Raw genomic sequence first — 14,455 nt, 5'->3', positions numbered from 1 at the left:
CAGAATTGCATGTTATGAGGGCTGTCCATTCCTTAACCCATGTCTAGGGAGGGAATGCAAAACTCCCCACTTGCACTTATGAAACCAAGAGTGCAGTGTCCAGCCCAATTTGAGGGAAGCATTTTGTGATATGAAGCACCACAGAGCCAATATAAACCATCCTTCCATTTCCCAGTCCCTTTATTTCTTAGGGAATGATATTAATTGAGGTATGAATGGGCATGGAATCAGGTAGCAAGGAAATCCATTCATGGCACAATAGTTCAAAAATGACTACCGAGAGATCAATTTTGCATGTAGATGGAAGCAAGGTCAGTCCAGATCCATCTGTGAAGAATAAACAATCAGGATTGGAAAGGTTTAATACTTTAGTAAAAGGCAAATAGTCATGGAAGCAGAGTTCCTCCCTCTCCGTGGGGAAGTGGGAGGCAGCATTTTAAGGGTTACAGTGGTGTAAAGAGATGCTGTCTTCAGTCAAAAGTATTTGCTCATATTCATGAATTTGGAGGCATCTGCCCCATGGAGGGGGGGGAACACTTCATGAGGCAGAAGCACACATTTTCTTTACTCTCTTTAATGCTGGACCTCTCTTCTTTTTTCTTCATGGTAGGAATATCAGCGAAGAGCATCAAAGTGGCAAGAAACTACAAAACACAGAGAAGGTAGCAAGCTTTCTCTGGCTCTCAATATCAGCAGTAAGGTACCTTTAGTGACTACTGATGTCCCCCTATTTACTCTCCAGAATCCCCAGTTTAAAAAAAAAAACTCCCTGGTACCAAATTATGTATAAAAATATGTACAGTATATCTCAGCATTTTGGCTCTTTCTGCCAAATTCCATCAAAGTTCCCCTGAAGTGTGATTCAGTAATAGATGCAATAGAGCTATTGTCATTCTCCTGTTTTCTGTGTAGTTAAAGAGTTGTCTATTGTTCTCTGCAGGATGCCTTCTGGGTTTGATTTCACTTATCAGACAAGAAACTGGCTGATGCATTTTCTTTCATTTCCAGGTTTCAAGCAACAATGGGTTTCTGTAGTGTACCTCCTGGAGAGCTGAGAAATAGAGCTAAGTTCCTCCGAAAGGTTTACAGTAATATTTGAAGCTCTATTGTTATCTTCAGCTGAACCATAACAAGTACTCTCACAAAAGTAAGAAACTGAATGACGTATTCGCAAAGGCTTTCACGGCAGGGATCTAATGGTTGTTGTGGTTTTTTTTTTAAGTGCTGTCCTCTGAAGATGCGGGCCACAGAGACTGGCCAAACATTAGGAAGAACAACCATCAGAGCACAGCCAAAGAGCCTGAAAAACCCACAACAACCAAACTGAATGACCATTGTTTACTCATGCCTCTAATGTCTTTCATCATGTTTCTCCTGAACCTAAAATATTCCCACTTAAGATTCCTGTTAGTTTTGAGGGAAAAGCAAAGTAGTGTGTTGCACCCAGTAACTTCTGTACTTCTATCCATTTGGCATTATATAGGCTGAGTGTTCTATTTCCATACATTCACGCACATATCAGAGCTGCTGAATTTAGAAGAATGGAAAAAATTGATGGTGCCTTAAGTTGTGTGTTTTCTGTGCCATCAAGTTTGAACCCACTTATAGCAACCCTAATTGGGCTTTCAAGGTAAGTGAAATATTTTAAGGTGCAGTTTTACTAATTCCATCTCCCCAACAGGTTCCCAGTGTGGTGTATTGATAGACTAGCCTCTGGAGAACAGGATTCAAATCCCTGCTCAATTATGAAACTGACTGAGAGAGTGTTACTGGTAAAGGTTCCCCTTGACAAATTGTCCAGTCATGTCCGACTCTAGGGCGCGGTGCTCATCTCCATTTCCAACCCGTAGAGCTAGCGTTTGTCCAAAGACAATCTTCCGTGGTCACCTGGCCAGCGCAACTAGACTAGACACAGAACGCTGTTACCTTCCCACCATGGTGGTATCTATTTATCTACTCGCATTTTTGCATTTTGCATGCTTTCGAACCGCTAGGTTGGCAGGAGACGGGGGCTCACTCCCTCGCGTGGATTCGATCTTACGACTGCAGGTCTTCTGACCTTGCAGCACAGAGGCTTCTGCAGTTTAACCTGCACGCTACCATGTCCCTTGGGGAACTGGTAAAACCACTCATTAAATATCTCACTTACCTTTAAAACCGTTAGGGTCATTGTAAGTTGGCTCTGACTTAACAGCATAGAACATGGGCTAGTGAGATTTAGACCCAAGCCTCTTGAATCCTAGTCTGTCACTCCATCCACTACAGTATCCTACTATCTGGAGCCACCCCAATTTCTGCTTTAGGGCACACTCAGTTAATTCATGTGGGGTCAGTGAAGCACGTCTGTTCCATAATGTGGAAGGCGCAGTAGTGCAAAATACACAGTCACCTCATTTTTGGCCTGTGAAAAAGAAAAGAATTTGCTGAGCCACTAGGGAATCTCCTCTCCTTTTTAACCAACAGGACACTAAGAAAAAATGGGTCTAATGACAGGGAATAAGAAAGCATATCACATGCCCAGGAGAACTAGGTTAAACCCAACTACGGCATATGCACAGAACCAAAGGGAGTCATGTATGTGTTATTAACCAAAGTCCTGTTAATTCAGTGGATTTACTCTCGCTAGGAGTAACCACTGGATTCATCCCCTGATATTCTTCCATATTAAGAACCAATGGTTTTGCATCAGATCAGAGGGACTGAATGTCAAATGTGCACAGGCAATCTAATCCATGGATAGGAACTATGTAGTCCTGCAGCTGTCTTTTGGACTGCAGTTCCATTCATGTCAGTTCTAAGGCAACATCTAGAAAGCCATACAAGTCACTCTCCTAGCTGAGAGCTTGGAAAAGTTACTTCTAGACTACAACACCTAGAGTCCCCTCGCCCAAACCACCATAGTGGCTGGGAGGCATGGGAGCTGCATTCCCTCAGCGTGGAATTTAAACAAGAGGAAATAGAAAAGAAAAAGAGCAAAAGGAACTGTATTGACTATACAAAGAATGTCACCTCTGTTATAAACCCAAAAACTTTATTAAGCTAACCACAAGATCACAAAAATTTGTGCAAGGTGCGTTAAATGAAATTTATTCTACATAGTACATAGGTTAACAGTTGCTAGCATACAGAGCAAACACAACTTAATTTTTTTTTTGAAGGGCATGTACATTCCAAAAAAACATGGCTGAAATCCCATACCAAACCCTAGCAGAGAGAGGCAAGCTGTCGTTGCACTCTAATTACCATCATCCTTCATTGTCAGCAACGGTACTAGGGGCTAATGGGACTTGTACTCCAGCAACTTCTGGAGAGTCGTAAATTGCCCCTCCCTGTTTTCTCCTCCCTTCCTTGAGGGTTAAGTCCCAGAACTCGGCGAGACGTGCTTCTGAGTAAAGCTGCACAGAGTTAGGACGAGGAGCATCCCTTGGAAACATGCCTGGTTTTCTCTGTATTACGCTCGCCGTGCGCATGGCAGAATGGCCCCGCCCCCTTGACCTCTATTCCGGCCCCACCCACTTCCTTGCCCTCTCCTCCTTTAAATCGGCCCCTCGAGCGCTCCACGCTTCCTTTTCCGAACCTCGCCGGTGACAAATTTCCCTTTTCCCGTCTTCCCTTCTCTGAGAGGGAACCTCTGCTGACCCGCCAACCAACCGCCTCTCACCTTGCGCACTGACGTCACGTACGTGTGTGGGTGAGGAAGGGGCCGACGTACAGGCGGGGCGCCGTCGCCTTGGCCACGCCTCGTCCTTTTTTTTTTTCCGCCTAGGCTGAACCAGCCAGGCGGCTGAAAGGAACGGAGGGAGCCCGCGCGGGGCCCGGCTTCGCGCGCCGGGGTGAGGCTCGGCGCCCCCTTCCGCGGGCCTCCCCTTCTTCCCGCCTTTCCTCCTCGGCGGAGGCTGCGGCGGCGGCGGCCCAGCGGGGGCGCGAAGGGTGCCGCCGCGGCCGCTGCTGCTGCTACCGCCTGGGCCTGAAACAAGATGGCGGCCCCGAGCGAGTACTTCAGTGTGGGCAGCCAGGTGTCGTGCCGGACTTGCCAGGAGCAGCGGCTGCAGGGCGAGGTGGTGGCCTTCGACTACCCTACCAAGATGTTGGCGCTCAGTATCCTCACCGGAGAAGGGAAAAGGAGGGGCGGGGGAATGCCGGGGCCGGGCCTGCGAGTGAGCTTTTGGCGTTTGAGGGAACCGTAGGGGCGAGAGGGCTTGAGGCGGTTATGGTGACTGGAGGGAGCTTCATGAGGCTGGACTGTTGGAGACAGGGAAGATGCCCTTGGGGCGAAGGGAAGCCACGGGCATGGTTTTCCAGGAAGGGGAAGGGTTGGAGAGGAAGGGATGTGCCAGGCTGAATTGCCGGGCTGCCTTTCGACCATGTGGGCAGGTGGTGATGGTGGATCTGGAGAAAAACATGAACTTATTTGTGAAGGGAAAGAGGGTGCGGGGAGGGGGGAAGCGGTTAGTTTGGGCAGGGAGAGGCCTATCTTGGGGATCTTGACAGGAAAGGAGGAATGGGGTGCTTCATGGTGGGAATGAAGAGGAAGGCAGAGATACATATGTTGGTTTATTTGGTGACATTGGAAAAATATTGGAGTAGGAATTAAAGGAAGAATGCAGGGAAGGTGTGGTGGAGACCAGGTGAGAGTTTTGGTGAGAGAGCTGCCCTATGTCAAGGGTGATCTATGTGTGGTCCTCCAGATGTTGAACTGCAGCTTCCACTGGACCTGGTGTTCATTCTAGGTATTGTTTTGGAATGATATGATTATCTTCTGTTAATATGACCAGGTTTTCATGAGGGTTTATATAAAATGTTTGATTTTGCTATCATGAATCAATGATTTTGTGTGAGGATAAATGTCAGCTTCAGGATATGTTCTAGCTACCTGTCATACATTGGAGTGGAACAGGTATAGGGAAATGGGCTAATGTGTACTTGGGGAGGCTTCACAAAATGCTGAGGTCTGTGAAGATTCAGGCAGTCCTAAACATGTGAATCTAGACAGTGACTAGCAGCAAGAAATGCTGTCTGGAAATTAAAGGAGCTGGCTTAAGGGAGGGGGATGGGCTGCTATTTTTTTCATACATCACAGAGCAAGGCCCTGTGTGCTTCATCTTTTTTCTGTGCTAAGGCAGCAATGATAGGTTTGGTAGAAGAGCTGCTTTTGTATTGTATATGTTGGTAGGTTCAGTTAGATGAGGAGTTGATTAGAAGCATCCTAAATTTCAGGAGGATTTTAATATTGGCATCAGAATTTACCCACGTTAATATCCGAAATGACTGAGCTTCAGGACAGATGGAAGGAAGTGATTCTTCACACAGCACATAAAATACAAAAATCACTGTCACAAGTTGTGATCACCATCAATATGGATTATTGTAAAAGGTTAGACAAATTTATTGAAGATGGCTATCAAGAGTCACAAATCTGGATGCTTTCTCTGACATCAGAGGTATTTTGCCTACTAGTTGTTCTGCCGCATGAGCAGGAGGATGCTGCTGGTCTCATGTCTTGCTTACAGACTTTCATCTGGCTGGTCACTTTGGGAACAGGATGCTGGACCAGATAGTGCTAGAAGTAACACTGATATATGTTCTGGTTTACCTGATATCTTACTCAGTTATAAGTGGCTAAAAACATTTGCATCAGTTCATGAGTTATCTACTTATATGTCTGGTAATTTGAGTGGTAAAGCTGGTGGGCTATAGAAATGTTTGGCTACCTAAATGTTTTCATTGCATTAATGCCAGTATCCTACTACTAGTCCCAACAAGAGTAGGCCCAGTGGCTAGAATCCAGCAGTAAGTTGCAATCAGAGTAGACTCATTAAATCAATGAGGATGTGGTGAATCAGCTCCTCTGTAAGTTCAGTTGATTCAGTGAGCCTACCCTAGTTGTAACTTACTACTAGATATGAGCCACTGAATCTATTGCTGACTGGTAAAGCAACAGTTATAGAAATCCTATTGGGCCAGTGCTTTTACTGTAGCTGGGGCTAGCAGTTTGGTACTGGCCATAGTATTCTTATTTCACGTGTTACAAAGTTTGGTCCTGTATTAGGTTTCCTGGAATTTAGCCTGGCTGGATGCTCGAGTGAACTAACTCTTCATTGCTTGTCTTCTGGGCAGTTAGATGATGCTTTCTAATACCCCTTCAGCCTGGTGGGGGAATGTAGCATACATCCTCCTCAGCTGAATCATAGGTGGGGAATAATGGGAGTTGTACTTCAGGGGAAGACCAGCTTGGGGAAGGCTACTTTGTTGTAACATGTCATCTGCATGTTGCAAAAGTCAAGGTTTTATTTTTGGTGCAGAATGTTGCTAATCAATTGTAGCTACAAGGTGGGTATTCACAAAGCTCTCATGAAACCAGTATAGACACTACAAGTATTCCTAGCTGACAGCCCTGACAATCAAACATTGTAAGTGCTGTTCTTTCAAATGGAACTCAATAATTCTTTTCTCTCATGAGATGGTGATTTCTATATTTGTGGATTTATTTCCTTAATGATTTCGTTCTCCAGAATGCCCTTCTTCAAGTGGCAAAGCTAACCATGCAGATATCTTGCTTGTAAACCTACAGTATGTTTCAGAAGTGGAAATAATTAATGGCCGTACAGAAACTCCCCCACCTTTAGCTTCACTCAATGTTAGCAAGGTAAGAATATTTTGTAAAGCAGTTTTTCTTGTCATTGAGTACTGAACATCTACTTGTTAAAAATGACTTAGTCTATAGTTAACTACATAGCTAATAGACCACAGTCTTCATTTTAAACCATGACAGTCTTCCATTTGAGAATAAGTTGGATCCCAGTTACCTAAATCTAGATTTGACTGATGCACTTGGATCTTCCTGGTTATCATTGAAATGGGATTTGATATGCTTGCCATGGGGGCTAAATCTACTTCCTGCAGAGCACCTAATTCATACCACTTTATTTCCTTCTGGATGACTGATTGCTGTACCTTTTGTATATTCCATAGAAACCTCCACCTCTGATTACCACAGATGTGGGGGAAATTATAAAAATGTAGAAGGGAATGAAAGAAGTCATAAGCACTGGCCTTTGGAGGTACCCCACACCGTGTCCTTCTCTGTTTGTGTGGGGTTAACTGTTGGGGAATCCCCTGCCTTTTTTACAGTGGTAGAGTCTCTGCATACTGGTGAAAAGAAAGTTTGCTATGTAGCAAATCATGGGATTTGAACTGGAAATGCAAGATACTAATTTTAAAAAATCAAATCATGTGATTGTTGTATTTTACTGAGAGGCTTACTACTACAGTGACAACTTAACTACCTCACGGACATTTGTTTACAAAGCTGTAATTTGCTAAGTGGGTTTGCTCTTTGTATCCACTAGAAAACTAGCTCCCTGAACAAGATCATCATATACCTTTTGGAGCAACATATTTGCCCCTTCTCCTCCATCGAGGAAGGCTACCTTATATAAAAAAGTCTTTCTTGTCACATTATTTATGATTGATAACACAGACTTTTGGAAATAAAGTTTAGTTCGCGCAGAAGAAATAAGCCTCTCTTTGTGAACTAGGCCAAGGGAGGCCATTGTTGCTATTCCATTGCCTAACTCATGTTTATGAGTAACTTGTATCTCCGACTCCTCTAATGTTTGCAGACATCCTTACAGTTTCACTTTGATGCAGCATAGGACAATGGACTTGTTAACTGTAGTCTCCGTCCCTGTCTCCCATTCTGTCCATTTAACAAACATCTCATGACTTCTAAATCTTGTAATTCTCCATAACTGTTGTCTACTGTGCATTCTTGCGAGGTTATTTCAGATGGCTGGAGGGCTTCAGGTCATGAAATTAGATTTGTCACATCTGTCATCTCAGTATTGTTTCTTGCAAACAGAACTCTAAGACTTGAAGTCTCTGCTGCTGTTTGTGGTCTAAGATTAAGATCTTTGCATCCCTTCTTTTTCTTTCCAGCTTGCAAACAAAGCACGGATGGAGAAGGAAGAAAAGCTGAGCCAGGCATATGCAATTAGTGCTGGGGTCTCTTTGGAAGGACAACAACTTTTCCAGACTATACACAAGACGTAAGTAGTAGGCATGAGAGGAAGAATGTGGGTTAGAGAGTAGTCAAGTAGCAGTACCAGATTACTGCACACCAAAATGGCTGTGAAGTGTGTTTGGCCCTCACAAATGTTTTGTGATTATACCAGATGTTCCTCCAACAAGTTTCTTTGTGTATTTTTTCCTACATTCCGGAGAACCTGGGGCCCAAAAGCAAAATGTTTCACTTTCCTCTGTTTCCATTTCTGTTTGCAGCAGAATGTGCTGGGGATTCTGAGCGTGTGTAATTTGGATTATCATGGTGTAGAATTTGATAGCTTCCTAGGTGCAAAATAGATATTGTTTGGGCCATAGCTGTTTGCCTCACGTGTGACAGGAATACTGCTGAAGATGCTGTGAAGAAAAAAAATGTGTAGGGTGTATTATACAACTTAACAGAGATGTGCCTGATTTTGAAATTGTATTGCTGAAACAATGGTTAGGAATTCTATTTCATAAAGCTTCTGTTTTTCAGACGATTTGTGGAGTGCTAATTTGACTGCTGTGTCAGCTGCCAAGGGCAAAGACATAAAGCACAACATTTGTATAGCAAAAAGTTACTATGTTGCAGAAAGTGTATAATAATGCTTGTGAAGGCAGAGGGTATTCTTATCTAAACAGTTGAATATGTCAGAACTAGAGATGGGACCCAAATCAATTCGGACCCCCTCATCTAACTATCTCTGCATGGCAGCATAGCTGCTGTGTGACCCCTTGTCCCACCCCTAGACCTTGCCCACCTCCTTGTTGGAGTGATTGGCTGCTGGGGGAGTAGGGGGAGTGCCAGCTGGTGTACCGCCAGAGCAAAAGGACCCTGACAGCACGGGATAGAAGGTGAGTGTACCAGCTTGTTCAGGGGAGGGATGAGATCTTTGCATGACAGGATTCGAACTGACTCGGTCCCATCTCTACTCACAACAGTGTGTGGAACTGCAGAGGATACTGTTCCTTAAAGCAATTTATATGGCATGTCAGGTACAGCAAGCAAAAGTTACACATGACAGCAACTTCTTATAATCTGATAATTAGCATCATCAGTATATCCTGAAATTATGAAAGTTACTTTTTAGGACTAAATCTCCCAGAATGTTTCTAAGATCATTGGCCAAAAATCATGTTCCTAAGTTGTGAATATTTCCACATATCAGACTTGGATGTCACAGAGCTCAAAGTAGAATTGTGTGTACATTCTGCTTCTTGTCCTCGCATGTCACTATATCAGACTGGTACCTTCAGCGATTTTGAAACTGCCCTGAATATGTGATGGAAACCCATGCTGGATATTTGCTTGAAAGTACTATGTAATTCCAAATGAATACCCAGTAATTTCTCCAAATGTGTTAGATTCCAAGGCTATTCTGTAACAAAAATCCCAACAACAGAAATGTTGAATCATTTTGTAGATGTTGTTCTTTAATACTCGTAGGTGTTAGAATTCAGTTGTTTATAAAAAGTGAAAATACCTAAATGCCATTACAATTCTCTGCAAGCCTCCCGTGCTGTTCAGAACAAATATATCAGATCCACTGATCCAGTACTGATTCTGGAAGATACTGTATCATAGTCTTGACTAAGTAAGAGTCTAGTCTAGAACCTCCTTTTTTATTCTATATTAATCATAGAAGAGAATCTCTCCTGATCTTCCCTTCCTTGTTATGTATACTGTGGAACTAAGCTGTTAACCTGTTGCTCTCGAGTACACAGTGAGCTTGTGGCTGCTGCCAAAAAGAGTCTTTGTGTATTGCATATTAATGAAACCGAACAAAATTCTGTATGTGGTTCACGAAAACCTCCTTGCTGTTACTAATATTGCAATAAGAGGAGATAGTACTAGTGCCCCTGCTTCCGGTATGCCTTTGTCTAGTCTTACATCTAGTAAGGCTTCTAAATAAGTAGATATGAAGTCTTTAAGTAGGGAGAAATTTTTAGGAACAAAAGACCGTAAGTATGCTTTCTGCAGCACTAGAGTGAGTAAGATGGCATGTTAATTATTTTTCTTCACAACCTGATCCTTGTTTCTCCGGGTTTTTGTCTTTGTCCCACGTATTCCTGTTGAGTTTTATAGTACCCTCTCGCCTTCTCCAGCTTTGTTATGCTTTTTGGACTACAAGTCCTAAAGTTCTTTAGTTAGCACGGCCAATGGAAATTGTAGTCCCAAAAGTAGTTTTTCCAAAATCTAAGCAAGGTGTTTGTGACCAGGAAAGTGAGACTGGAGTGGCCATCTGTTCCCCTCTTGTATTATGCAATTTTGGCTGTTAATCTGGTGACCCTATGCATTTATTTGCTATTATAAAGCTAATGAATCCCATGTTGCTTCTTCTAGTATTAAAGATTGTAAATGGCAAGAGAAGAATATAGTCGTGATGGAAGACGTTGTCATTGCCCCTCCGTACCAAGTGGAAAACTGTAAAGGCAAAGAGGGGAGTGCCCTAAGTCATGTACGCAAAATAGTAAGTAGACAAAGATTGGAGGACTGGGGGTGGGGAGAAGTCAACACGGGGATGACATGTTAAAGGCAGTCAGGCTAAATAAGACTGACATTATCCAAATCCTAAACACATTGTCATATTCCTGTCAGCCTTTAGCTAGTTTTTGATTGCCATAAAGATCTGTCCTGAAGGTGCCCATTTCCTCTCCCACAAAAATTGAAGCTATAGCTCATTCAGGTGGTAGTCTTATTCATTGAAGCGAAAGAGATTTCTCTTTACAAATTAATAATTACATGCTGCCAAGTCAATTCTGACTCATGGCAGCCCTTTCAGGGTTTTTAAGTGTGCAGGCTTCCATGTAGTTGATCATTTCCCCCTTATGGTGGTACTTGGGACCCCTGTAGCTTTTCCAAGGCCCTACAAATGTCAGGGTGTATCATCAGCCACATAGACCCTTCTTGAGAAGCAGAACTGGGATGTGAACTCGCTGCCCCTGGAACTCTGTAACCTGCGTTCCAGCCCACTGAGGTGAACTAGCTCTTTTCATTGCTGCTGTGATAAGACACAATCAAAAACATAAAATTTCTTGAATAGCTAAAATTAAGTAATTTAAACATTGGCAGTGCTTTTCTTAGAGAAGCAGAACACTTATGCTAGCATTCTTCCAATGCCCCATGCATCCTTCCAATATACTTTCTTCAGCTGCGTTGTAGGTGGAACTGTTTAGTTTGTGGCCTGAGAGGAAAGCTTCGCCCCCCCCAAGTTGCCTATACTCCTTTGAAAACATAATGATTCCGCTTCCTAGGACTTAGCCGAGCTCATTGGTTATACGTTGCCCCATAAATGTAAATTTTTTCAGCTACGCTGCTGATGTTTTAGGTTGCAGTTCCTGTTTGCCCTTAATCATTGTGGCAGTCTGAAGACCGCTGGAGCAGAAATGGGCTAACTATGCTGTGTACATTTCCACCAGAGGCTTAAACATCATACTCTCTTATCCTCAATCTTTTAGTTAAAAATCCCACAGGTATCCTTATTTTCCCTGTTCTTCCTCCCATTCACCTATCCTACATTGTTTTATGCTCCGAGAGGGCCTTTTTAAAAACCAGAGGTGCCCAGCAGTTACTTCTAGCTTTGAAAATTGCTCTTCCCCAGCCTAAAGGAAACCATGGTGGACTGGGAAAAAAAGTATGATGTTAACCCTGCATATTCTAGAGGATGGTGGGGGTAGGTTTCAACTAAGTAAGAGAAAATGTTGAAGGTGTGGGGGTGCGGAGAGCCCTGGGAAGTGTAGACTCTAGTCTACACTTCCCAATAGACATTTACGGGGCAACCTATAACCAGTGAGCACTGCTAAGTCCTCTACACTGTAGAGGGTTATGTGTGTGTAGGCCCAGCTCTCTAGATGTTGCCCACCCCTGACCTAAGCACATCAGGCAAGACCTTAGTTTGCTGATTACTGTACTGAATATGATCAGGATTAATACCTTCACTTTCTTGTTCTCCTCCATCCAGGTTGAGAAGCATTTTAGAGATGTTGAAAGCCAAAAGGTGATGCAGCGTTCACAAGTGCAGCCAACACAGAAGGAAAGCGCCCTCTCATCCTGAGTCCCGCCTGCCCTTCCTGGTTGCGACAGATTGCTCCTGCGGGGGGTGGGGGTGGGGGGAACCCTTCGAACACGCAGCAGTGGATGACACAGACTTCTTTTTTCGAAAAGAGGTCAGGGGAGGGCAGGGGGGTTCCACTTCTTTTTTGCGGTGGCCCTGTAATGATGGGACCCACAGCTTCCGGACTTTAGACTTCAAAAATAAGAGAATAATTTAAAAACTCATTCATTACTTGACTAACAGACTCTTTACTTTGCCCATCAGGTTTCCCCCCAAAACAGTCAGCTGTCTTGTATTTGAAGTTTTTCTCCCTCCCACAATCTTTTTTTTTTTTTTAGCTTTAAAGAAATCAGTTCCATGCCACCCTTATTCCTCCTGTATCATAAATAGGAGAATTCATTTTCCCACTTGTCCTATTAAAAACATAGAGAAAACAGAAAATAACAAGCTGACTGATATTGTAATCGGGACCTTTGTGTGACTGGCGATCTCTCATTTTGGTTTTTGTTTGCACAGGGCAAGGCTTGAATTAGCCTTATTTTTCTTATCTCAAAATATATATATAATAAATATATATATATATAAGATGTCCTTTAAATATTTTCTGCTTCTTGCAGTACTCGCAGCAGGGATCATGGCAGAAAAAAAAAACCCAGAAAAACAAATGCATGTTTCTCTGCTAATCAATCTGGCCTTTTGCAGGCAACATTTTTCATGCATAACTCTGGAGATTGCCCAAGTGTTGAAGCCAGGGCTTTATTGGGGGGGGGGGCATAGCCTGTGGCAGGAGAACACAGATGGATTGCAGCTTTTTTCTTATGGTCTTTCACAAGTTGAGCTTGTATGTTCCTTTTCCCCCCCCATAAATCAGATCTCTGGGAATGCTGCTGTTTTGGAGCTGCTGAGCAACAACCTACGGTACTCTTGGGAGTAATTTTATTCTCTCAAAGGATATGAAAACTTGAAGTTCTTGGAGCTTCCATGTTGTTCATGGGCTGTTCCTTTGGCCATACCAAAGCACACCTGGAACTCTCTGTAGAGCAAGGTTGCTTGAGTAGAGCCTGTGGCTGACATATGTATATCTTGCACCTTGTATTCCAACCTGGAGTTGGAAAGAGACATGAAGGTTTAGAGTAAGTCAATACATGGTTGTGCTCAGCTTCAGTCTTAACTGCACTGGCCTCTTTCCTCTGAAATAAATAGTTCTGAAGAGATTGGACAGTGGGTGAACCTGGGATCCTTTCGGTTTTGAGAGATGCACTTTTTTGTTGCTCCTCCTGGCAGTGGTGCCTAGTTATATCAAAGTAAATATAAGTGCCATATGTCATTTGTACTTTGCTCCTCGTTGAATACATGTCCATAAGGCACAAGTAGCCATTGTTTGGAGAAATAAAATGTGATGCTCTTGGGGAAAACCATCTCCATGCTGTGGGTAGCGAAAAACTACTTGCAGATAGTACCTGCTTTCAAAAAGTGTTGTTCCTGCCCAGATCACTGGCATTCCTAAATTCTAGCTTGCAATTCTGGGGTACATTTCAGTACATAGTGTTCTGATCAGCTTTTAATCTCAAGGACCCTAGTCACAGAGTGGTCTTCAGTGATACTGCATATATCCGATTTGTATCTCCCAGGCTGACCGCTCCTCATAAACATCCTTGCCTTGGAATTTTTTCGCGAATAAATGGATTTTGATTTGGACAACAGGTCGGTTTACAGAGAACTTTTCTTGCCATGATCTCTTCTTCCCTTCCCCCTTTTTTTTAAAGAAATGGATCAAATTTTAAATAATTCAAGCCCTGCCTTTCAGAATGGAGGGATTTTTTTTTAGTATTGTCTAGCAAAACCAATAAAAACCCAGAATTTTTTTAACCATCAAACAGGCATGTGTTGGTGGCTTTCTGTCTTTGAGGGTTTGGAGGTATAGGGTGGTTGGAGATGAAGGGATTGGAGGTATAGGGTGGTTGGGGATTAATGGATTGGAGTCAAATTGAAGAACCAAGGAGCACAAGGCAGTGGATCTACAAATATGCCAGTGGATACACAGTGTCATCCGTGCAAACTTTTCACAAGTGGTTATGTATGTACATTACCTCTTACACACAATTAGTATATCCAGTCCATTTTTAATGGGTGTCTTGTTCATAAAATACTTGAATGTGTTGATACTCTCATTCTCAGTCACAACAGGTAAGAACAAACAAAATACAGCCACTGGCCTTGGAACAGGGACGGGAAGTAGAAAACTTTACTACTTTTCAACCATACACTTTTCAGCATACATTTAAAAAAAAACTAAACAAAACAGCAAAGAAATCCAACAACTACAGAGCATCCATCTAATTTAACTAGATCACATG

General features: G+C 43.0%; 1 protein-coding gene across 1 annotated transcript; it reads left to right on the top strand.

Annotated features, from left to right (window-relative positions):
- Positions 1-3,745: 3,745 nt before the first annotated feature.
- On the top strand, positions 3,746-13,975 carry LSM12 (LSM12 homolog). The gene is made up of 5 exons (XM_020793997.3): positions 3,746-4,098; positions 6,513-6,646; positions 7,939-8,048; positions 10,388-10,514; positions 12,006-13,975. The coding sequence occupies exons 1-5, from the start codon at positions 3,978-3,980 to the stop codon at positions 12,096-12,098; spliced, it is 585 nt and encodes a 194-aa protein (XP_020649656.1). The 5' UTR covers positions 3,746-3,977; the 3' UTR covers positions 12,099-13,975.
- The last annotated feature ends 480 nt before the right edge of the window (positions 13,976-14,455 follow it).

This window comes from Pogona vitticeps, chromosome 6, assembly GCF_051106095.1.
Source record: "Pogona vitticeps strain Pit_001003342236 chromosome 6, PviZW2.1, whole genome shotgun sequence".
Classification (NCBI taxonomy): Eukaryota; Metazoa; Chordata; class Lepidosauria; order Squamata; family Agamidae; genus Pogona; species Pogona vitticeps.
Note: the sequence above shows the minus strand (reverse complement) of the source record. Positions and strands in the feature narration are given on the sequence as shown.

Excerpts from the sequence above, each read along its gene's own strand:
- LSM12 (XM_020793997.3), top strand. The coding sequence starts at position 3,978 with ATGGCGGCCCCGAGCGAGTACTTCAGTGTGGGCAGCCAGGTGTCGTGC. Across the intron at positions 6,647-7,938 it reads CTTCACTCAATGTTAGCAAG|CTTGCAAACAAAGCACGGAT; the intron begins GTAAGAATATTT and ends TTTTCTTTCCAG. Across the intron at positions 10,515-12,005 it reads TAAGTCATGTACGCAAAATA|GTTGAGAAGCATTTTAGAGA; the intron begins GTAAGTAGACAA and ends TCCTCCATCCAG.